At 42.8% G+C, this 22,379-nt stretch overlaps 1 protein-coding gene across 2 annotated transcripts in view; it reads left to right on the forward strand.

The window, feature by feature from the left end:
* LOC146831328 (kinesin-like protein KIF20A) overlaps positions 1-22,379 on the forward strand; it is a 445,700-nt gene that overhangs the window by 416,138 nt on the left and 7,183 nt on the right. For both annotated transcript variants that reach the window (XM_085605605.1, XM_085605604.1), the window contains 2 exons: positions 7,120-7,187; positions 17,660-17,791. In XM_085605605.1, the coding sequence (XP_085461731.1) occupies positions 7,120-7,187; positions 17,660-17,791 (200 nt within the window). The remainder of the gene's footprint in view (positions 1-7,119; positions 7,188-17,659; positions 17,792-22,379) is intronic.

Consider the following 22,379-nt stretch of genomic DNA (forward strand, 5'->3'; position numbering starts at 1 on the left):
AGAATCAACCCAAACCGATTCTATAGCCTTAAGCTGTGGATTGACTCCTTGCTGTCTGGAAAATGTGTGTCAAAGTGGGATCCAGACCACCCCACCTTAGTTCCAGTCCCAAGTTCTTTATGACCAAAGAAGGAAGTACTCCATAGGGTTCTCTAAGGGATGACCAGGATTGGTGTCTGGAAGTCTCTGAAGAGATGATGGGATATCACCTAAAGTCTGCACTTTCTGCTGCAGGAGTTTAGGGTTTGCTTACGGTGCCTAGTTGTCCTGATCAGTGATCTGATAAGACCTCAAGCACACTGCCTGCCTCCTGAGAAAGTGAAGGAGTGTCCAAGAGAAGCATTCCCACCATGGAGAACAACTAGAGAAAGGGAATGACTGAGGGAGTGAAGCCAGGAGTCACTAGTGTGTTGAGGGCCCTACCCATTTTCCGTGAGCAGTTCTTGCCGTGTACTGCACAAAGTCTTCTGAAAGGGCCATGCATTGTGTGCCCATGTCAGCTTGCTGTGTTGCGAAAAGACTGGTGCCACTGCCGCCAACATCAGAGTCTGACTACTTCGTCTCTGCCGAAGCAGGAGCCCTGATTGACTTGGAGGCTGCAGGGAGCTATCTGAAGGCAAGTGCTGAAGTGTTGACCTCTCCCAGCTGTAATTCCAAGTGGTGCCTTCCCTACAGAACCACTGCTGCAGAACCAGAACCACTGCATGCATCAGTCCAGCATCACTCCAACTGCAACATGAGAACGCAGGTAACCACAGTGCCTAAAACTGAGTGGAAGAAGACACTGACCAAGGTCTAATATATGAAGTTATTACTTTTACTGATTGGGCTTAAAGAGGGGTAAGTGAACTGTACTGGTGTGCACATATACACCTTTAGGCGTATTAGGTGAACTGCACCTGTACCTAACCAGTGCCTTGTCCCCTGTTACACACCAGGGATTGTAGACACTGGAGATCTCCTTTAGCAAGGGTAGGGTATAGAAGGGTCAAAACAGAAGATCGCAAACAGGATTACAACCCTGTGTCTAAATCGGCTATTTGTTATGTCTAGTTTCACATTATGCTGCATGATTAGAGTACTTTCTTTTAACCCAAAAGATAATCACTGGACAACACAATATTGTGTCTGTTGGTTGTCTGTTGAGTTCTGACTTCTTGACACCCACACTACCGTCCAGAGAATCCTTTAACTGCTCCACCTCACTACCCCTAAGGGATAAGTGCAGATAGGGTGTTCTTGCCCAGTTTGCAGAGACCTAGTAGGATGGGCATAGGACACTACTAACAAACTAACACCATGGTTGTGGCAATAACCCCTGCCTACCCTAGGGTCCCTCAAACAGGGTTTGACATTCTACAAGTGCAAACCACTATAAAGGATTTATTTATAGATATGGGTGGATTCATGTATTTGGAGACGAATTTGTACTTTCTTTATATTGGATTTAGAGGGGAGAGTTTGATATATTTTACTTTCAAGGGATTGGTCTGATGCACATACATGGAGAATAACCCTATTGCCCTCTCCTATGTAAATATACACACCTAGATTCCCAAGGGTAAAAATCTAAGCAATTGGCCCTCCACTTTTTAATAAGATCCCAGAGGTTGGCTCACTGCCATCCACAAGAATAGTACAAGCATTGGAACCTATTCGCACAAAACGTAGGAAGTGCGTATCCTGATATAAATATTTGCATCCAAGTGTAGATTTCCTACTTTTTAGGGAATTTGCAAGAAAAGCTGCACCTGTCACAGAGTTCCATGTGCATTCCTTGAGAAATCATACGGTTTCCTAGTTAGGAACACATTCCCTGTGTACAGCATTCTCTGTGACATGGGGCAACGGTTTTTCTTGTGGAGAATCCCCTTACCTTGCAACCCACTAAATTTGGCGGTGTTTCATTTCCCTTCCTATACTAGAAGGGGTAATTTACACCAGCCCTTGACTGAAGTAAACATAAAGTCCCTTTCCAGACTGGAAAGTGGAATGAAAGTGGTTTGTGAAAGACCACAAATGTACTTGTTTGTGGGCATTCACAAATTCCCAAGACTTCCACACCCAAGAATGCACTCACCACGAGGGTGGAAATCTCTGCACATGAAAGAGTTTACACCTGCCAAGAATCCCTATGGGAATGCCTGTCAGACGTAACTGACTTAAATGTTCTCATAACCTGGTTTACAACCATGTTTACCTTGTTAGTAGGTCGCTTCTATTCTAGGGATCCAATAACCAATTAGAGTTCTGTCATGTTAGTAGCACATTTTTTAACATCATTTCAAGACAAGAACAAACTGAAAAATCTTTTCTTGGAGACTATTTCCTTATTCACCTAGGCAATAAAGCCAATCCCTTTCTATGTTTGATATCCGTTTAAAACATCACAAGTGCCTTGCAGAGGTTTTAACCATGTTCGATAGCAGATCCTGCTGCTAAATAAACAAAGCCTAAATTTTATCTACAGACAGTATAAATCTTTGTTTCTTCAAGAAAATAGACACAGGAATAGATTTGTTTCTCGTATGGGTTTACAAACTCTCTTGTGGTTTGGCATCAGAATGTAAGACAAATTTATTAGCACACTTCTATTTGTAAATGCAGCATTTTTCGCTTCTTACTTTCTCTGAATGTGAGTCTGCAATGTGTTTAGTAAATGTGGATTTCTAAACGTATTTGGAATTTCGGAACTAAGGATCTTATTAGTTATGTAAATGTTGGCACCTATTTTCATGCCAAGTATAGTGTGCAAAAGCTTTTGACTGATGCAGCTTCTTGCAGATTCTTCACCATCGCAATATTCCCCGGGTGTCAGACCGCTTTGGAAAAAGTGTTACCCCCCAGTAGCTCTCTAGCACTGCCAGGTGGCGCCCTGTGGCTCAAGACACCACTCTTCCTATTGGAGATGACACCACCAGTGTATGAAAGGGTGCCAATCTGCGTGCTTACTCAGTTCCTGTTTTCCAAGCCGAATGGACGTAGTCCAGAGCTCCCTCAGTGCTTCACTCACAATTTGGGTTTTTTCAGCTTGAATAACAATAACGGCAACTAGGTAACATGCCTCCTAAACAGGATTGAGGGTTTGAGCCATGGCTTATATGCTGCAAGAAGATGTCTTTATTGGATCCTCAAGACACCTCTATGTGGTATCTTGTATCTGACCGAGATGTGTGCTCTCTGAGACACTTGAAGGACATCAGGGAACGTGAGGCCGAGGTTTCCTGGGAAATGCGTGGAGGGATTCTCCATAGCAAATCTCCTCTCCTATAAGCAATTCTCAAAAGATGTTTCCAGAAGTACACAAGGCAGCATAAGAAGAAGAAATCCTCTTCTTTTGTGAGGGAACAGTCTTATTCCCAGGACCTTTCAGAGTCATGGCATCGTTCCCTGGAGCCAGGCTTTTCTCTTTATACTTCTAAGCTGAAATTTTCGATTGTCCGCCAACTCTGTGCCAGTTAAGGCCTTCTCTAATACCATGTTTTATATCTGTAGGATCATTTAAATACCCACTGGAAACTTCCCAAGGGCTGAGGCAATTCTTTCTCCCTTGGCGGGTATGACCCCAGTGCCACTGGCTTCTACACCACTTCCGTACCTAAGAAGTAGTTATGAACTGCAGAACCATCCCCTTTCCATCTAGCACCCTTCACAATCGAATATGACTCATTACAACGCATAGTAATACAATATCGCCCAATGACGCCGTCATGGTGTCGTGGTTAGAGCTGTTACTTGCACTGCCCTTCACTGAAGTTATCCAGTGGCTGCAAAAGGACAGAACTTGTTTTGAAGAAGAATCTCTTCCAAGGGCCTAGTAATTTTTTGGGATGGAGGAATTTTTTGGTTCGGACTCAGACACAATAACCTTGTTTGTTCAGGGTTACCAGCACACGGAGGATGATGATTTTGAAGCTGCACAACATCTTACTTTGATGCGGGCCTTTACATTTATTTACAAAATGCCATTGGCCTTGATACCTCTCCAGATGGGTACATCCCTTACCCCTTTGAGGGCCTAACGGGGACTGTATTCTTTAACACTGTTTTGCTCTGGATTTAACTATGCCTTCTGAGGTTCCCAATTATATAACATTTAGACAAACATCTTCGACTCTTAAGTTGTAGAGGTTTTGTTCCAATTTAAGAAGGCCTTCCTGGAACCTGTCCTGGCTGTTTTGGAGAAGCCCTTCTCAAGTCCAGCAGTTTGCAGACAAATTGTCAGACATCATATGTTCAACTCGGGTCTTGTCCTCATCTGTCTTCTGAGAGCTTGCACTTCAGGCTTCGTCTTCCATCTGAACCGCAGTGCCTTTCCTATGTCCCCTCCAGAGAAATAAGGAAGGGTTTTGTATCAGGCAGTCTCTCTCTTCGTACAACAAATTCCAATTGTTTGCTCGATCACTATGCCATCAACTTGCTATAATTGGCTATACTAGCAATTGTAAGCATAGCAGAACCCCTTTTCCATATTTGTTAGCAGTGGCATGGATGATTCAACACACTTAAAGTGTGGATCAATTCTGTAGTTACGCTAGTCCAATCCATAGGCACGGCCATTATATATGCCAAAGGAACAAATGATGGATGGAATGCTGAACAATGCAAACATTCACCCCCAGTCACAAAGATTTGGGTTCAATCCATCGTTCTTTTGCTCACCACGCAATACTAATTTGGACTCTGCTATATGCTCTGAAGCCGGTCTCATGTTGCTTGTTTCCGGTCCAGGGAGGACCTGACTTGGCAGTTCAGGCTGGACTGTTCCCTTGAGGAAGAGGGTCAAGACTGATTTGCATTAGGCTGGGTCCAAACTGGGGTGGCGTGGTGAGCAAAAGAACAATGGATTAAACCCAGATCTGGGTGACTGGGGTGAATGTTTACATTGTTCAGCATTCCGTCCATCATTTGTTCCTTTTGCTTCTATTCTACACCATTAGCAAAGCATGTGAATACCTGCAAGAAATGTCACGTTAACCGAAGAATTAAATCCGCTTTATGCAGCATAGTGAAATACAGGCCTACTAAGGACAATTTAAACGTTCACTTAAATGGCGCACATTTAGTATGCACGTGCACGTTTAAACACAGGTGAACATAAGTTTCTAATGGATTAGGTTATACATTACATGTAACATTCAGTAGGTCTTCAAAATAATCATGTGTAAGCGTGGCTACAAACTACATTTAAATCAAAAATAGGAAATATGAATTCACACGTTACATAATTTATTGTTTCAAGTAAAATTACATTCTGCAAATGGGAGGATGGTTTCTATTTAGTTTGCAAATCAATAAATGTTATTAATGTAGTATACCACACGTTATGAAATACAAACTTCAATATTATAGTGAGTACATTATTTACTAAATAAGGATGGTTTATTACTTTATCATTGGATCCAGTTAAAACTCAGAATATGAATACATTTTCTAATCCTAAAGTGAATGCACTCTTTGATATTGATTGTCAGGTGTAATGCTTATATTAGTTTGTTAACCCATACAAGAAACGTGCTAAATGCACCTTCATACTGTGTGTCTGATTATCTGTGATGTGGAAAGGTGGGCAATTTTGTGCTGCAGCACACATTAGATACCCAGGCTTTAAGAGGTTATTGGGTTCCCCAACTTCTTTTGCATGCATTTTTCTAAAAGTGAAATTTTCAGAATTGTCACCTAAAAATCGACTTTACACTCAAATGCATTGTTATTTTAAAATCATCTTAAATGGTAATCACCATATCTCTATCTGCTCCCAATCCAAAGTGATCACTTATTAAATATAATAAGGTAACCCAGTGTTAGTCAGTGGGACAGATAGGCCTTACAACTGTGAAAAACGACTGTAAGAGTTTTTCATTCTGTAATGAAAACCTAAAACCCACATGCCCTGCCCTACTTTTTCAATACAATGCACCTTGCATTTAGGGTCTACCTTAGGGGTGATGTGTATCAAAAAGGAAGGTATAGGCCTGGCAAGAGGTTTTTTTCGGGTCAAAATGGCAGTTTAAAACTGTACTCTGGGCTGCAGTGGCAGGCCTGAGACCTTTTTAAAAAGCTATTTTAGTGGGGGGCACAATGAGTGCTGCAGGTCCGCAGATAACATTTAATTTACAGACCCTGGTTACAGGTAGTGCAATTTACTAGGGACTTAAGAGTAAATTAAATGTTAGGTGTATTCTAATGACACCTTGTTTGAAGGAGATATCTCAAGCACTTTAGCACTGGTTAACGGTCGTGAATGCACAGAATCCTAAAACCAACAAAAACGAATTCAGCAAACAAGAAGGGGGAAGGCCAAATGTTATGGGGAATACCACAAGGATGTCATGTCTAACAACTGCTTAGTGTTAGACATCAGTCCTCGCTGTAAATCCTGCTAAGCAAGATAATGTATAATATACTGAATTGTATCAATCGAATTTGATTGAATCTGTTTTCTGAGGTATTGTTCCCCTAAACCATCTAATTTATTCTGTTTGAAGTTACTGTTTTCCCTTGTCCTTTTAAGTAATTCATCCTCATTGTTACTTTAGTTTGCTTCAATGTGATTTTACATATTTGCCATACATCATTGTGATTGGAGACAGTTGCTTCAAGTGTTTATATCTACAACGTCATCACGCTGAATTATATCCGAAGTGCAGTCCTTGTAGACTTTTTTTTGTTGTCTAACTAAGAGAATTTGTGTATTGATTGATCTGTAAACTTGCTCTGTTAGTGTAAGGTATTGGCTTTATTCATAGGCCACACAGTCATTTGAATCTGCAGTAAGGAGTAGAATTAAAGATTTTCATGTACCTTTTCAAGGTAAGTAATTGTTATATCAGATAATGAGTTTAACATTGTAACGTTGTAGTATTGTATATATTCTCAATGCTCGAGTAAGTCCCAAAACATGTTTTTGTTAAAGTATTACAGTTGGATGACAATTCCTGCTAAGGTAGCCCCTTTCTCATCATTATTTTAACAATTTATGATGATTACCAAATATTTGGCACATATATTTAGTACATAAGTTTGAAGAAGCTAATTAACTATGAGACTTAACAGTGATCTATATATTGCTATTGCCCAAGTATAATCTTTTTTGTTTTTTAAAACCATCCTATACAGATCGTCAAAACAAAGAGATGGCTTCTCTACTGGAGGATTTGAAGAAACAGTGTGCGGAGAAAGAGGAGGTAAATATGCATGTTTTTACACCTTATCTTTCTGAAACCAAATAATTTAATCTGATGTTGCTGGACATGAAAAAACAAAATTAAGCAGTAAACATACCTGAAGAATGTCTTTGGTGTACATGTAATCAGTTGAAGTGCAATCCCTCATAGAAATGCACAACAGTAAAGCTGAAGCGGGCACCTGGAGCTCGCTGGAAGGGTTCTGCACATCATAGGAGGTCACATTTATAGAGGAAAATAACACAGTAAGTTATGTACACAAAAGGAATAACTAAGTCTATTTACGAAAAATGAAAGGTTCACTCGGCAGAGAGACTACAACCCAAATCTTGTTGTCGATGCAGAATAATGTATGTCATATTGGGAGAATATTTGGATCTAGTCGCTAGCAACTAGTTGAATCTAGTTTAGGACAATGGTCTCCTAGTCTGACACATTTCTTTTATTCTGATCAACTAAAATTCATGTTTGCGAGACATGGAGAGTGCTCCTGTCAACATCTGTTAATGTTACCAATTTATAAACCTCATTTGGTTAATTGGAACTTTTTAATTTAACTAGATTTTACCAGTTGCATGTGATTATCTGTGGGTGTATTAGGACTGAAACTTTCATGTACAAAACCAGTTAACATTTTGATCGATTGTATTCTGCCTTTAACCCCCAGACAGTGACCATAAAATACAGAGCCCCTAATGCTCAAAATTCTAGTTAATTATCTGTGTGCGTGGCTTCTTGGTCAGCTCTTATCCTGAAAGTTGACCACTTTCCTTCTTGTGAGTCCTCTGCCACAGATACCAGAAGGAGCAGGACAAATCTCAGGGAAATTCCTAGAATATTTGAGAAATACATTGGCAATATTTAATGAGGATTTTTTTTAATTCCATAATTTTTTATACACACTGAATGTCAGAAGGACTGCAGTCTTAAAAAAAAAAAAGAAAAGAAATCTGTGGCATTGTTCTGAACGAGTCTCTTTATTTCTATGAAGCCCATTATGGTTATTGCGCATGGTATTGGTGCATTAATAAGGAAGGTCTCTCCTGAACATGAACATGTCCTGTCATGCATTTGTTCTGTGGAGCTTAGCAAAATGCATTATATACCTGCTTCCTGAATTTGTCAGCTTTTGGCCTGGTGAACAGTGCCATCCTTTGAATGAAGCCCTCATACTTGGGGTATCTCAAGAGTGTTGCTGTGTTTTTTTTAAAGTTGCTTCTTTCTGAACTTTGCATCCAATTAAATACACAAGACGCTCAGTGTCAAGTTACCTGCTTAGCTACGTTTTGTGAGCACAGTAATTTAACAAAACAAAACCTTGGTAACACAAGTTCTAGTCTTTGTAGAAGGTCCCCCTGACCCTCTGTCTAGGTCTACCCACTCCCCTGCAGCTCCCCAGCAGCTCCGCTTGCTCAGTCGCTTGCTCTCAGGCCTCTGACCTGCCTCCAGGTAGGTTTGAGGCTGCTGCCCGCGCTGCTCAGGATCCAGCCGCCTTCAGCCCACCCATCGCTTGCTCCTCGCCTGCAACTCCAAAGGCAAGCCCATCTGTGCTCGTCCGTGACCTGATCGTGGCCAGCGCCAGAAACCCTGGCCCTCGAACCATCCACCGTTGCAACACAACCGCCCTCCTCACACTCAACCCAAGAAGGCACAGCGACTGCCAACAGGCCATGCCGAGCACAACACACAGCCAGTTCTCCTGATGCCACTGCCGTCAGACCTTCACCATCGCTCCGGTCGCCGATGCCACCGACGCCCTAAGATGCATCCTACTCAACACGCCCTGGAGATCTGGAACCTGCTGTAATTAATCTCGCCTGACGTCGCATTTTTCACAAAAAACGGGACCAACGCCTCCTCCCCCCCTTACATCACCATTGCCATCCCAGATGGATACAAGATCCAGTGGAAAGACCGCCCCAACCACCCGGGAGGGGGTCTCGCCATCGTTCACAAGAAACTACCTCCGCCTCACCACCTCCAGCGATACCTTCCCCTCTGCCAAACACCTCCTCTTCCAGATCCAGACCAACTCCACACACTGCGGCACCCTCGCCTACAGACCACCCCTGCCCCCCGTACCCCCTTCACTGCTGCCATCACTAACCTCATCCCTCCCCACGCCATAGCCTCGATGAACTACATACTAATCGGAGACCTAAACTTCCACCTCGACAACCCCAGCGACCCCCAACTCCACCACCCTCCTTGACAACCTCGCCAACATCGGACTTAAACAACTCGTTACCACACCGACCCACAGGGCAGGACACACCCTCGACCCCATCTTCACCGGAGGAAACAGCATCCGCTTTAGCCACACCACGCAACACCCTTGAACCGACCACCACTGGGTACACTTCCTCGTCAGCAAACCCAAGGCACCCAAACCAGCCCCACACCCACCATGAAGGAACTGGAGTAAAGTCACCAATGAACAACTCAACTCCACCATCATCCAAGACAACCACACCGTGGCACCCGACCCCAACCTCGCAGCCAGGGAGTTTCACACCTCGAGCGCCAACTGTGTGGACAAGCTCGCCCGCTACGCAACCCTGACAAACAGCGCCCCAGGAAAGCCGCCTGGTTCACCACCTATCTCCAGGAAGCCAGACTGACTTGCAGACACCTGGAGAAGAACTGGAGAAACAGAAAGACACCCGGAAACTACAGCACCTACAAGGACGCCATGACAGACTACCACCAATTAATCAAAACTATCAAAAGGACCTTCATTCACAACAAAATACTAGCCAACTCTAGCAACTCCAAGTAACTCTTCACTGTCATCCAGGAATTCACCAATCCCCGCAGCGAAGACACGAACATCACCCCCTCTGCGATAAGCTCGGATCCTACTTCCACCTGAAGATCAAAAACCTTTTACAACAACTTTGTCGATCATTCGCCTGACTCCGCAGCCGGCCTTCCCTCCAGCCACAACAGCCAGCCCACCATCTCCTCCGGGACACCAATCATGGCCCAAGAGACCACCTTGACCATGAAAGGTATCCACTCGGGCCCCCACCGACCCCTGCGCACTGCACATCTACCACAGAGCCGCCATTGCACCTGAACTACAACGCACCATCATTAACACCACCTTCGAAACCGGCACCTTCCTAGATGACTGGAAACTCTCAGAAGTCAGGCCCCTGCTCAAGAAGTCATCAGCAGACTCCACGGACCTCAAGATCTACCGGCTCATCTCACTTCTCCCCTTTGCTGCTAAAGTCGCACAGAAAACAGTGAATGCGAAACTGATGAGATTCATCAAACAACGCCACCCTTGACCCATCTCAATCCGGATTCCGAAGCAACCACAGACCCAAGACCACCCTACTTGCCCCCACAGACGACATCCATGCCCTCCTCGACCAAGGCCACACCACAGCCTTGATCCTACTCGACCTATCAGCAGCATGCAACACCGTCTCCCATTGCACACTCGTGGCCAGACTACGCTACGCCGGCATACAAGCAACCGCCCTTGACTGGATCACCTGCAGGCTCCCACAGGGGTCATCACTCAGCCTGACCCTCTTCAATGTCTACATGGCCCCCCTCGCTGCCATCGTCTGACAACACGGCCTCAGCATTGTATCCTACGCTGATGACACCCAGATCATTCTCTCCCTCACCCAGGACCCCACCACCACCAGACTCAACTTCCAGAAAGGAATGCAGGACGTCACAGCCTGGATGACCAACAGCTGCCTAAAGCTCAACTCTGAGAAAACAGAAGTCCTCGACCTTGGAACCACGCTTTCAGCATGGGACATCACCTGGTGGCCCACCCCCTCGGCAGCCCACTGACCTCCATGGACCACGCAATAAACCCTTAGCATTGTACTCGACTCATCCCTCTCCATGAACCAACAGGTCAACGCCGTAGCCTCAAGCAGCTTCAACACCCTCCGCAAGACATTCAAATGGATCCCCCCTGAGGCAAGGAAGACAGTTACCCATGCACTCATCACCAGCAGGTTGGACTATGGGAACGTCCTCTACGCTGGCATAAACAAGTCCCTACTCTGCAAACTCCAAACGACACAGAACACCACGCCAGACTCGCCCTCAGCATCTCTCGACTTGAGCACATCAGCCAACACTTACGGAAGCTCCACTGGCTCCCCGTGGAGAATAGTCACTTTCAAGCTCCTCACCCATGCCTACAAATGCCTACCCAAAACTGGACTCAAATACCTCAATGACAGTCACCCTTCACGTACCCCAAAGAAACCTCCGATCTGCCAACCTCGTCCTTGCTGAAACCCCGCGCATCCACAGAGCTAAAGCCGGTGGAAGATCCTTCTCTGACATCGTGGCCAAGAGCTAGAACGGCCTCCCAACAGACATCAGACATACCCCCTCCCTGAACACCTTCAGGAAGACTCTCAAGACCTGGCTCTTCGGCTGAACAGCACTGATGACTCCCGCCTCGAGACGCTCACAGGTAAGTAGCGTGCTTACAATCCCCTGATTGATTGATTATAGAATTGATTGAATAGGAAGTACAAGGTTGTGAACCATTATAAATACATGGATATTTAGTTTGATGACAATCTGAGTTGGTCTTCCATCTGACCATTAAAGAGTGTGCAAAATGGAGTTTCCTTTCCAAACTTAATCCTACATATGAGTTCTTTCACTGATTCTGCTCATTTCATCCTTCATTGTGAAAGTGGCAACTAGTGAGCTGTCTTTTTACCCCCAGATGCCCGTCCAAAATCTTTCAATTCCACTGAGGGTAGTAAGTGTTGGATGAGCGCTCTTTCTCTTCCGCCCAGCTCAATATTAAAGGCATTACTTCTTGTGCTTTGATTTGTTCCTTTAGTGTTGTAGCTGTCACTTTGCCATTAAAATCCTTTTTCATACTTTCATAAGGGAAGGCCTACCAGAAAGCAAAACTCTATGAATGAGATTCTAGAGTGGTGTTCTTATAGAACTTGTAATATTCTATGAAGGTTAACTAGGTTTGTCAAATAAATAATTTGAGGCAATGTTTGGGAGCTGAATTAATTTACTATACTTAAAAGGTGATTGGTTAAAAAACATGTGTAGTTAACTCATTTAACTGGAATCTTAATTCATAATGAGCAAGAAATCAATCCACTTACTGAGTGAAATCAGAACTATTCTGAGTTTGTCTGATTATCTGTGACCTGCCCCAGATACTACTCTCCATCCTCTTATTACCCAATAGACTTGGTCTGACTCTCTAGAGTAAATCATTCTGACTAAAGAAGAATGTCATGACTTTGATCAATGGGTGTGGTTAGGAGAATTATTCATGCTATTACGTTTTTGTTTACTCTTCTATTACCCTCAATGTCTCTAACATTAAGGCAGTTTTTAAGAGATGCTTTAAAATAATGTTTTTACTAATAATTTTGTATTTCTCTTGTACAATTACATGTAATAGTGTTGTATTGCAAACTTTGTACATTGTATGATGTTTTTATGGTCAGTGGCCTAAAACACATGCATGTATTCCTATTTATGTAGAAAAAAACTAGCTGAAAAACAAATTAAGGACTGTTCATCAAGATGGTTTTGGGTTAAGATACAAGATTGTGTAAAAAGTGTCAATTTACAGCTTAACATTTGACAATTATATCACATTTAAAATATTTACAAATGCATTTCAGATATCTAGATTTTGGCACAGTCGAAGTAAGTGTTTTTCCTGGATTCCTGTGTTTTTCAATCAAGCGTGAAGGCTAAGATTCAAACCAAGGATCACTGGTTCTAAGATGACAGATTGACCACCAGAACCCATATCACCCACTATTTTAAATATTTAAGTAAATATACAAGGAAGCTGGGTTGAGAACCTGACTCTGGGGGTAGAACTGACTGTGGTACTTTAATCAATCAAACATAACCCTTTCAGGAAAGCCCTTAAAACGTCATAAATGGACCCAGATGCTAACCCATCCATGGTTATATTGAATCCAACTTAATAGTCTGCTATGTTATTGGAAGACCCCAGAATAAATGAGTTGGAGTTCCAATAACATGACCGAGACTAGTAAGTAGGTGGATGAATGGAAAGAAAATAGGATTAAACATGCAAAATAAAAATGACTCAATTTTGCCTTAAAACAATGAACTTTGTAAGGAAAAAGTCTTGACTCTGGCAACAACTCTCAAAAAGTGGATGGAGAAAACTAGCAACTGCAGTAAATAAATGTTCTGTGAAAATACATGAGATCCATAATAAATTTGCAAAATTATAAATGTATTCTTTATAATTTTATTTATTTATAATTTGTAAAAGGACTCAGAGGCATATTGGTTGAAACCTATGTGGGAGCTGAATCCCTATATTCTAATGCACCCCAATATTTTAGAATCCCCCCCCCAAAATTTACCACTTGTGGCTGTGGTCCTGTACTCTTGATCTTATAATGAAAGTCACAACCCTCCTCAACATTAGACCCAACAAAAGATAGCAGAGCAAGAATTAAATGGGTTCACTCAAAGCTGAGTTCTAGATCAGAGCTGTGTTAAAGGGATTTATTACAAAAATTCTCAATCACCATTACAAAGAAATGCAAAATAATACAATGAAGGCTTAGATACAGAGTACATTGTCAAAGACTCGATTATTTTAAGTCCCAATTAACAGCAAAACCATAAATGGAACGGACAGCATCCCTTGATATAAGGGCAAACTCTGCCTCCCTTCCAAAACTAAAGAGCTTTCAAACACATTTTATAAAAATATATTAAGCTTAAAAAGCAGGTACAGCATGGCATGACGGGAGAAGACATATTAAGCAAATCAGAATAAAGATTTTCACTGAAAAAACACTAACCCATTTCTAAGGAAAGGAAAACTAAATCTACTTTGACAGCAACAGCAGTGTATTCTGGGGCTGCGCAACACATTATAAAACATTTTTCAAGCAAAGACCCATACACCGTTGGAAGGACCTTGCAAAGTTGATACTTTCTGTAAAGAAAGAAAAGTCTATTCACAATACATGAATTCGAAGAAGAAGAGTTTACGTTACATTGTCCTGTGCTCTCTGAAGGCTTTGGGGGAGAGAAGACACGCAGGCGGACGTTGATTGGAAGGGTAATGAGCAGTAGCAAAATGAACAAAACACCAAAACAGCATACTTTTTAAATCAAATTGTGTGTCTGCAAAAATCAGGCATAACTAATCTACATTAATAAACACACTTCTAAACTTCTGAAGTGGAACATTACTAATCCATTTCTTATGACTATATTCATCATAAAATCATTAGTCTTCAAAAAAGATGTCTCACAAAATTGCACATTTGGAAAAAACTTCTACAGCTATACTAACTGCTCTGTTCGAAATGTTTGCCCAGCACTTTTTCAAATATTCAACCTCACTTTCTTGGGGCTTTGCAGTATTAGTTTGTTGCAGATATCTATTGCAACTATGTGAAATTATGCTCTTCGCGATAGATGATGATTCAGTTTTAGAAATTGTATCCTGTATACAGGTTTGATTTATTATTAAGAGATATGATTTTTCAAACCCAGGGTTGCATTATATACGGTCTGTTGTTGAAATGTATTCAAACTAACCTTTCGCTGAAAGCCCCCTCCGCCCACCCCCCGTGCTAAGCCTTTTTTGACTATTTGTGGTAGTTTGTGTTTAGGCCTCCATAACTGTTTGTCCACATAAGCCATCCCCACCAATTGTACATCCTTTTTTCCAACTTCCTGGGGAGTCTAAAGGTACGAAGGGGTTCTTTCTGGATTTCCCTGGCAGGCACCAAGAATATAGCCAAAATATAGGTCATTTTTGAGTTTTTTGCGAAAAATAGGTAAAAAGTGCTCTGGATAAAAGTGTCTGGTTTTATCATGAAATGGCATCAATAAACAGTTTGATGTGCTAAAGTCACCAACTTTCCATCTTTCAGGAACATGCAAAGATGAATCAAAAGAATGAATTTTTACCACAGTTTTGACATTTTTTTAAGAGGTAGCCCATTTTTCCTATTTTTGTACTTTCAACCTACTTCCAGTTTGTGGTGCAAACCAGTGTGAAACTGACGGCTGGCCTAGGAAGATAAAGATTTCTGAAAAGAAGACAAAATTCTAAATTCAGCAAGGGGTAATATGTGTAGATCCCTCAAGGTTTTCCAAAATAAACTGTTGAAATAAAGAAATATTGAAAATGAGTAGGAAAAAACTGCCATTTGTGACAATGTTTTCATCTGTAACTTTCTGTCATCAATAGCGATTTACAAAATCAATGTACCATTAAGTTTGCTAGACCCTTTTGGTTGTGGGGACATATAGGGTTTGTAGTCTCTCCAAGAACCCGAGGTACCCAGAGCCAACAACTGAGCTGCATCGTGCAATGGTTTTTCATTGTCTGAGTATACACATATGGTGAAATATGTAGAGTGAACAATAGGTATCAAGGTAACCTGTATATTTCTGAAATGGGCAGAAGATCTGGAGTTTAGGCACAGTGGTTATTTGCACATCTCTAAATTTGTGGGCACCTGTATGAGCATATGATGAAAGTATTCTTCAAAATATCCTCTTTTCTACACGCTAATCTACCTACAGAAGAAATTCTCCCACATGTCTTCTGATAACAATGGCACCTCACTTGAGCGGGTAGGCATAGTGCCTTAGACAGGAAACTGCCCAAAATACAACATGCATACATCACATGCAAGTGTAGTGCCTGGGTGAATGGGTGAGTTATGTTATGTTATTTAAATTTATAGTGCGCACGGCTACTCCAAGGAGTGTCCCGGCGCGAGCAAGGGGAAAACAGAGCATAACCTGACTTTAAATAAAAAGATGAGTTTTTAACAATTTTTTAAAAGCAGCAATATCTTCCACACAACGAAGTGCCAAGGGATGCTCATTCCAGGCGCATTCCAGTGCTAGTGCAGTGCCTTGGTGAATGAATGAGTACAAGTGCAGTGCCGGGGTAGCTGTGGATTTGGGGCATTAGCTCAGCCAGCACCTAGGTAACCCCAGCAAACCTGTATATTGTTAAAAACTAGGCACCTAGGGGACTCCAGGCAGGGGTGACTTGCATTGCACTCACCAGGTTGTTTTACATAAAATCCATTGCATACCTCAAACTATGAATAAAAAACAAATTTTCTTCAAATTTCTATGATGGAAAGTTCTGAAATCTGCGGGGACCCGCACACATTCTTCCACCCAACATTCCCCTAAGTCGTCTTATAGAAATGGTACCTCACTTGTGTGAGTAGGCCTAGCGCTCACAAGAGGAAACGGCCCAAAACGGGATGTGGAGGCATTAACATTTCCTCTCACAAAAATGATCTGATTTGGTAGCAGCGTTTTTTGGGCCAGGATTGACTGTGACCGTGAAAGACCTACCAAACCTGGACATTTCTGAAACCTAGATACCCAGGGAAGTAAAGGGTGGTACTCCTTGTGTGGATCCCACAAAGTTTCTTGCCCACAATGCTCTATAAACCTCTAACTTTGCCTAAAATTGCATGGTTTCCTTGCATTTCTGTGATGTAAACTTCCGGAAGGAGCAGGAATTGACAAAATTCCTACCACCCAGCGTTCCCCCACTTGTTCTGATACAAATGCTACCTCACTTGTGTGGCTGGGCCTAGTGCATATGACAGACAAAACATCAAACCAAGGGAACCAAAGGATCCCACTTATAAACCCCTGTTAACTTTGCCCTCTTAGAGCTAATAGCAACTCCAGTATTCATAACACCAGGTTAGGGACAGAGTTAATGGAAAATTGAAGAGGACCCACAGTGTGTAAACTTCTTTTCATTGCTTGCATACATTAACCCAAGTGAGGGTCACATTGAATGGCTGTTTAAAAAAAATAGTATCTGGTATGTTATACTTTGCTCTGTATGCCCTTTAAATTCACCACACAACACAACCTTTGAATCTTTTTCAGAACCTTCTTTTGTGTGGGTATATCTTGCCTCAGCTAATTCAGTTTGTTAATCAAAGCATCCAACTTTAGGCGTCCGTATTGTTGCAGCCCAAGATGTTACTTTATTATGAGATTTTCTTTCTAGGACAGTTGTCCAACAATTGGCAAACACTTCATGTAGCACAAACCCCAGCATATTGAATTTGCCAATGCTTGTTCATGATGGGTATACAGCATTTTTATCTCAGTCTTGCCCTGACCACCTTTCCCACCTCTGCATGTTTTGTTTTGAAATCACTCTGATTGGATAGCGTTATCTTCGATCATCGATTATTTGGTAGAAAGCACATCTATCTCTAGTATTGGCCCCGCGAGGGTGACTTGTACGATATATAATTTTAACACTTTCCTAACTATTCACATAGGTGACTTCTGTACTGATGTTTCATAGGTCTATTCTTATGATACATAACATGTTCATTTGTTTCCTACAATGTTTAGTCATTAAAAAAAGTGTTTTGGTTTAGATATGAAACTCTAAAACAATGTTTTAAAATGTTGTGCTTGGGGAGTAGCAGGTGAATTTTCTGAGGCTTCAGATGCAGAAAATAGAGGAGGAGAGGGATCGAGCCCTTAGAAAACTGAAAGAAGAAAACCAAGCCATGCAGGAAGAAATCCAGTCAGCAAAGCATTTGCTAGAGCTCAAGGTATGTCCAACATCTGAATCATTCGGGCTGCATCATGGAAAATGCTTTATTGGGTTTGCTGAACTGTTTGCACAATGTAAAACTATACATTGCAACAGCACCCTGCAAGCGCGTATATGCCCTTAGTTTACTGGATCATAATGACAATTTGGATAGACAGTATGTTTAATAAATATTTTTTTTATAAAAGATTACAAAATATTCATTCATTTATTAATCATTGAGATGCAGCCATTTTAAAACTTCATATTTTCTAAACGAGCAGACAATAGAAGTACAGGATCTGAATGTACATGCATGTACTGGTGAGCTATGCATAGTTATTGTCTGGTGTCTACGTAATCCATAGTTACTTAAAACGTGCATTCCTATACTATGCATTTGAGTATAAACTTGAAAACATTAAATCTCTCCTCACCATTTTAAACTTATTGATAAGCGTAATAAACTCTGTTTTCAAAAAATGTTAAAATCTCACCTATTTGTCTAATTGATTAATAAAATTAGGGATCATTTATCTGTCTGTTCAGTGGCTGGACACTCCGAGTAGCATCTCGCTCTCCAAGTCTGATCATTCATTCATTAATTCCTATGCTGTAATGGCAAAGGCTTGTTACGCTAGAAAGAGGTGGTTCTATTGAATTTCCAAGAAGAGGAATGTCCATTCTGTGGTGAATAATATCATGGGGGATGCAGGTGTGGATCTCTTGTAATAAATGCTCTGTCCAAGTATGAAGCATGCCAGCCTCGTCATCTAGGAACAGCGAATTTAGGTCATAACCTGGTGGCAGATGCTTCTCCATAAACAATGAAATCTGCAATATTGCTTCCATGCAGCGTTACTGCACCAACCCTCAAAAAAAGAATAGTGAAATAAGTTATTTCACCATTTAACAGAACATCACCACTTCACATGTGAGGCACCATCATTTTCTCTGCCTTTTATGAACGTTCTTAACTCGCCCTTCTGTTCATTACATGGGTGGCTCATCCATACGAGTGTGGGGGCGTTGACCCCCCTACTGCGAGCCACTAAACCCCAGACTCCATATCTCGAAGCATTTGGTTCCTTTAGGGGCGAGGCTGTGGAGCAATATGGCGATTGATTGAGGCTGTATTAAAGAACAGCGCATGTCAGATTGGCCGTATTTTTGCCCATGGCCGGCATGGCATGCTCAGCTCTGACTTCCATAATCAACGCTATATGGGAGCTGAAAGTGCTTCAACACGGCCTCATCTGTCTCTGACGGAATGTTGTGTTTCCCTGACCCAGCCAATCCTGGCAGTGCTTTAATGCTGTTTGGCATTAAAAGCAGCATGGCAGCATTGCTTGGATTGGCTGGAATGCTATTACGCAGCATGCATAGCATTGCCTGGAAGTGCGAGTCCAGAGGATCAGATCGTCAAGGTAAGGATATTTTTCTTTGTTTATGTATTTTAAATAAAGGTATATTTGCATTGCAAAGGTAATCAGTACACATTCTATATAAATAAAACATACCAATAAATAGAATGTGCCCCGATCAACTTTGCAATGCAAATGTGAGCATGTCTGTACTTTAGGAAATGTTTTAACTTTTATGTGCTGCACGTGCCACCCCACTTTTAAAAGTCTCCAGCCACCGCTGGTTCATTACTCTGTAGCTTCTCACCTAGGTTCATGCCATATGAATACCATTACAAACGTCTTCATTTCAAAAGCACCCTTTGTTGCTCTTAAGGCAAAGTGTCCCCATAGACCTTTCCACCCCGGCACCTCACAGCAGGTGAGTACACATGCCAAAGTGGACATTGAAGATCTCACCTGCAAATGTCCAAACAGAAGATAAAGCTATATATACAAAAAGGTGTAATATAAAAGGTTTCTTTTTTTTATGCTAAGAACACTACTTGGGTTCACTCAGTGGGCTTTCTTAATCCCCAAGAGAATCAACGGCCTCAGGATTGAGGTTGGATGATGTTTATTAACCTCCACAACACTCGGAGCTTCACTACTTTAACACAACAATTACAAGAATTTATCCAATGTATTTCAATTATTCATGATAGGCAATTTGGGTCCACAATTGTTGACATCAGGGAGGACCTGCTAGCATCCTTCAGCCCTGTTGATCAGAGATTTTAAGCCGGCGTTATCGGTCTGTGGCCAATTGTAACGCGGTTGTCAAAACTTTAATGTAGCTCTGGGAGAAATGGGCAGGATTCTTTGAATGGTTTTCCAGTGCTGGAGGTGTTCTTGTCAGACCGTAGCTAACAAATTATAGTTGGCTGTTATGTGGTTTGAAGTCCATCTTAAGCAAGGTAACATTAGGAACACACGTCTCCCGTTTCGTTTAACCTGAACATCAGACAGCACAATTCACCTGACAACTAGGCCTGGGAGAAATTATAATTACTCTGGAATGTTTTGGATAATTCAGAAAATTCCACTTTATGCTTATTATGTGAAATTCCTGGAAATACAGCATTATACAGCAGCACATAATTATGCAAAATAATAGCATGGGAACACCATGAACAACCAGAATGTTAGAGGCTGTTTGCTGTACTTGTGTTTTTGCTATAATTTTGTCCGTATGATATGAGCCTTCGAGTCCAAAATCCAGGATGCATTTTGTTCTATAAAATACAACTAAATGCCAGATTTGCATTTAGCTCAATGACCTGGTCAGCAAGGACAAGAAGAGCGTACCAAACTAGTGTAACCCTCGTGTTTCTGACAAGGGCTTCCTAGGTTCCGCCGAGGCTGCCAGCGCCCTATTTGGGTTGCGTCGGGTGCCGGCTCAGTCAGCACCTACCCTCTGCCAGCGGCTGCCTGCTGACCAGGTCATTGTACCCCGCAGCCCCGTACCACTTTTAACCTCTTTTTAGACGTGGGTTACCCTTCCAATCTCTGGCACCCCCGTCCTCACCGTGCACAACCTTTCACTCTTCTTTGGTCCTGATGAAACGCCACTGACCCGCTCGGGCATTTTTAGGCGTGAAACATGTCGGCCTTTTACTAAAGTCACATTAGCACCTTGCGCTGATTAGTGACCCCGTGACCTTTTGGTCTTTTTACTTTGCCAGAGGCTCCATAATATTAAAGTTCACTTTTTGGACACCCCTAGGCATTTTTATCTCACACACCTTGCACGCACTCAACCACCTACCTCTCGGATCCACCTCACAACTTTTTAGCCCACATACCCGCATTCACCTTACGGCTTTTCTCTTTAAAAGACCTCCGATAAAGAGACCCTTCGGGGGACCATCTGGCATTGCAGCGCCGGCCCGACGAGGAGCAACAACAAGCCCAATGATGAAGCAAGACATCCCTCGGGGTGTGTGAGGGCTAACTAGAGGCTACATAGAGTCCTCCCCTTCGGGATTGGATCCTTGAGACCGGGGAAATTTCTCTCTGCCTCTTTTCATCTTCCCTCTACCCCCCTCTCCTCCTCTCTCCCCCCCCCCCTCCTTTTACACTCTTTCTTCTATCTCTACCTATGTTGAGCAGGTGATCGTTATTTTTGTTTCACCGCCAACAGGGAACAATGTCCTCATTGATTTAACTGTCATGAGTGGAGCACGGACATTGGACCATAACTAGCTCCTGGTCCCCCTCTTCTTTTTTTGACGAAATAATTAGGCCCTAAACATAGAGCATGGCAGCGCCTGTGGGCTGATTACAGGGAATATGATAATGTTTTTAGAAGCAGTTTTCCACATGGCAATCTGGTTCTACTCGGGGATGCGGGTGGCCTCCATAGAGGTCTCACCCTTTCATGCCCCTTGAAGTGGATAAGATGTCTCCAAAGTATGTCCTCTCAGGTAAATGGGGGACACCTACTATAGGACCACAAACCCTGGGGTCCCCCGCAGTCTGCATATAAAATGTAGCTGCCCGTGAGCGTGCGGAGCAGCCACAACCTGATGGTGCCTGGGGCTGTCTGACCAGAAGGGGTTGCAGCAATGGGCTGTTGCAGCAATGGTCTGGGTCAGCTGGTTCCCGGAGACTGAGTCAGCCCAAGTACAACCAGGCTGCCGATGTGTTGCCTGTGCTGAAGTCAGGGGTGGGGCTGACGTGTCTCTTGTTATAGTGCAGCTCAGGGTCTCTGCGTACCTTGATCGCCTGCACCCGGGATACAGCTGGGGAGAACCTCTGCCACAGACCTCAGCCAATGGGGGCTCACAGCGGTGCACTGCCACAACTCAGGATTCCCTTGTAGGCAAAATAATCATGGAACACCCTAGCCCACCAGGTGATCGGGCCGCACAGACCTTCCGCACTCAGGGACCCTGTCTGTCATGGCACGGGCCATGCTGGTAAACTTCCTGTGGCGTGATCATGCACAGCTTACAACCGCAGGTGTCCTCCCATGCGGCGTCACCAAAGTTCTTTTGCACCGCTCTTGCTGGGGAAATCCTCAAGTCAAACTCCCTTTGGCAGAGCAGTGTGGAAGCTCAAAAACAAGCACCACGCTCAATCCCCAGTCAAGGGAAGCACTTCTCTCAAAACACAAAAAGGTGAAGCGCAAGTCGCACAGAAAAGCCAGGAGCAGTATACAGGGCTCACCATGGGCTGAGCTCCTGGGAAACCACTTTGGGA

This window comes from Triturus cristatus, chromosome 5_1 (genome assembly GCF_964204655.1).
Source record: "Triturus cristatus chromosome 5_1, aTriCri1.1, whole genome shotgun sequence".
Classification (NCBI taxonomy): Eukaryota; Metazoa; Chordata; class Amphibia; order Caudata; family Salamandridae; genus Triturus; species Triturus cristatus.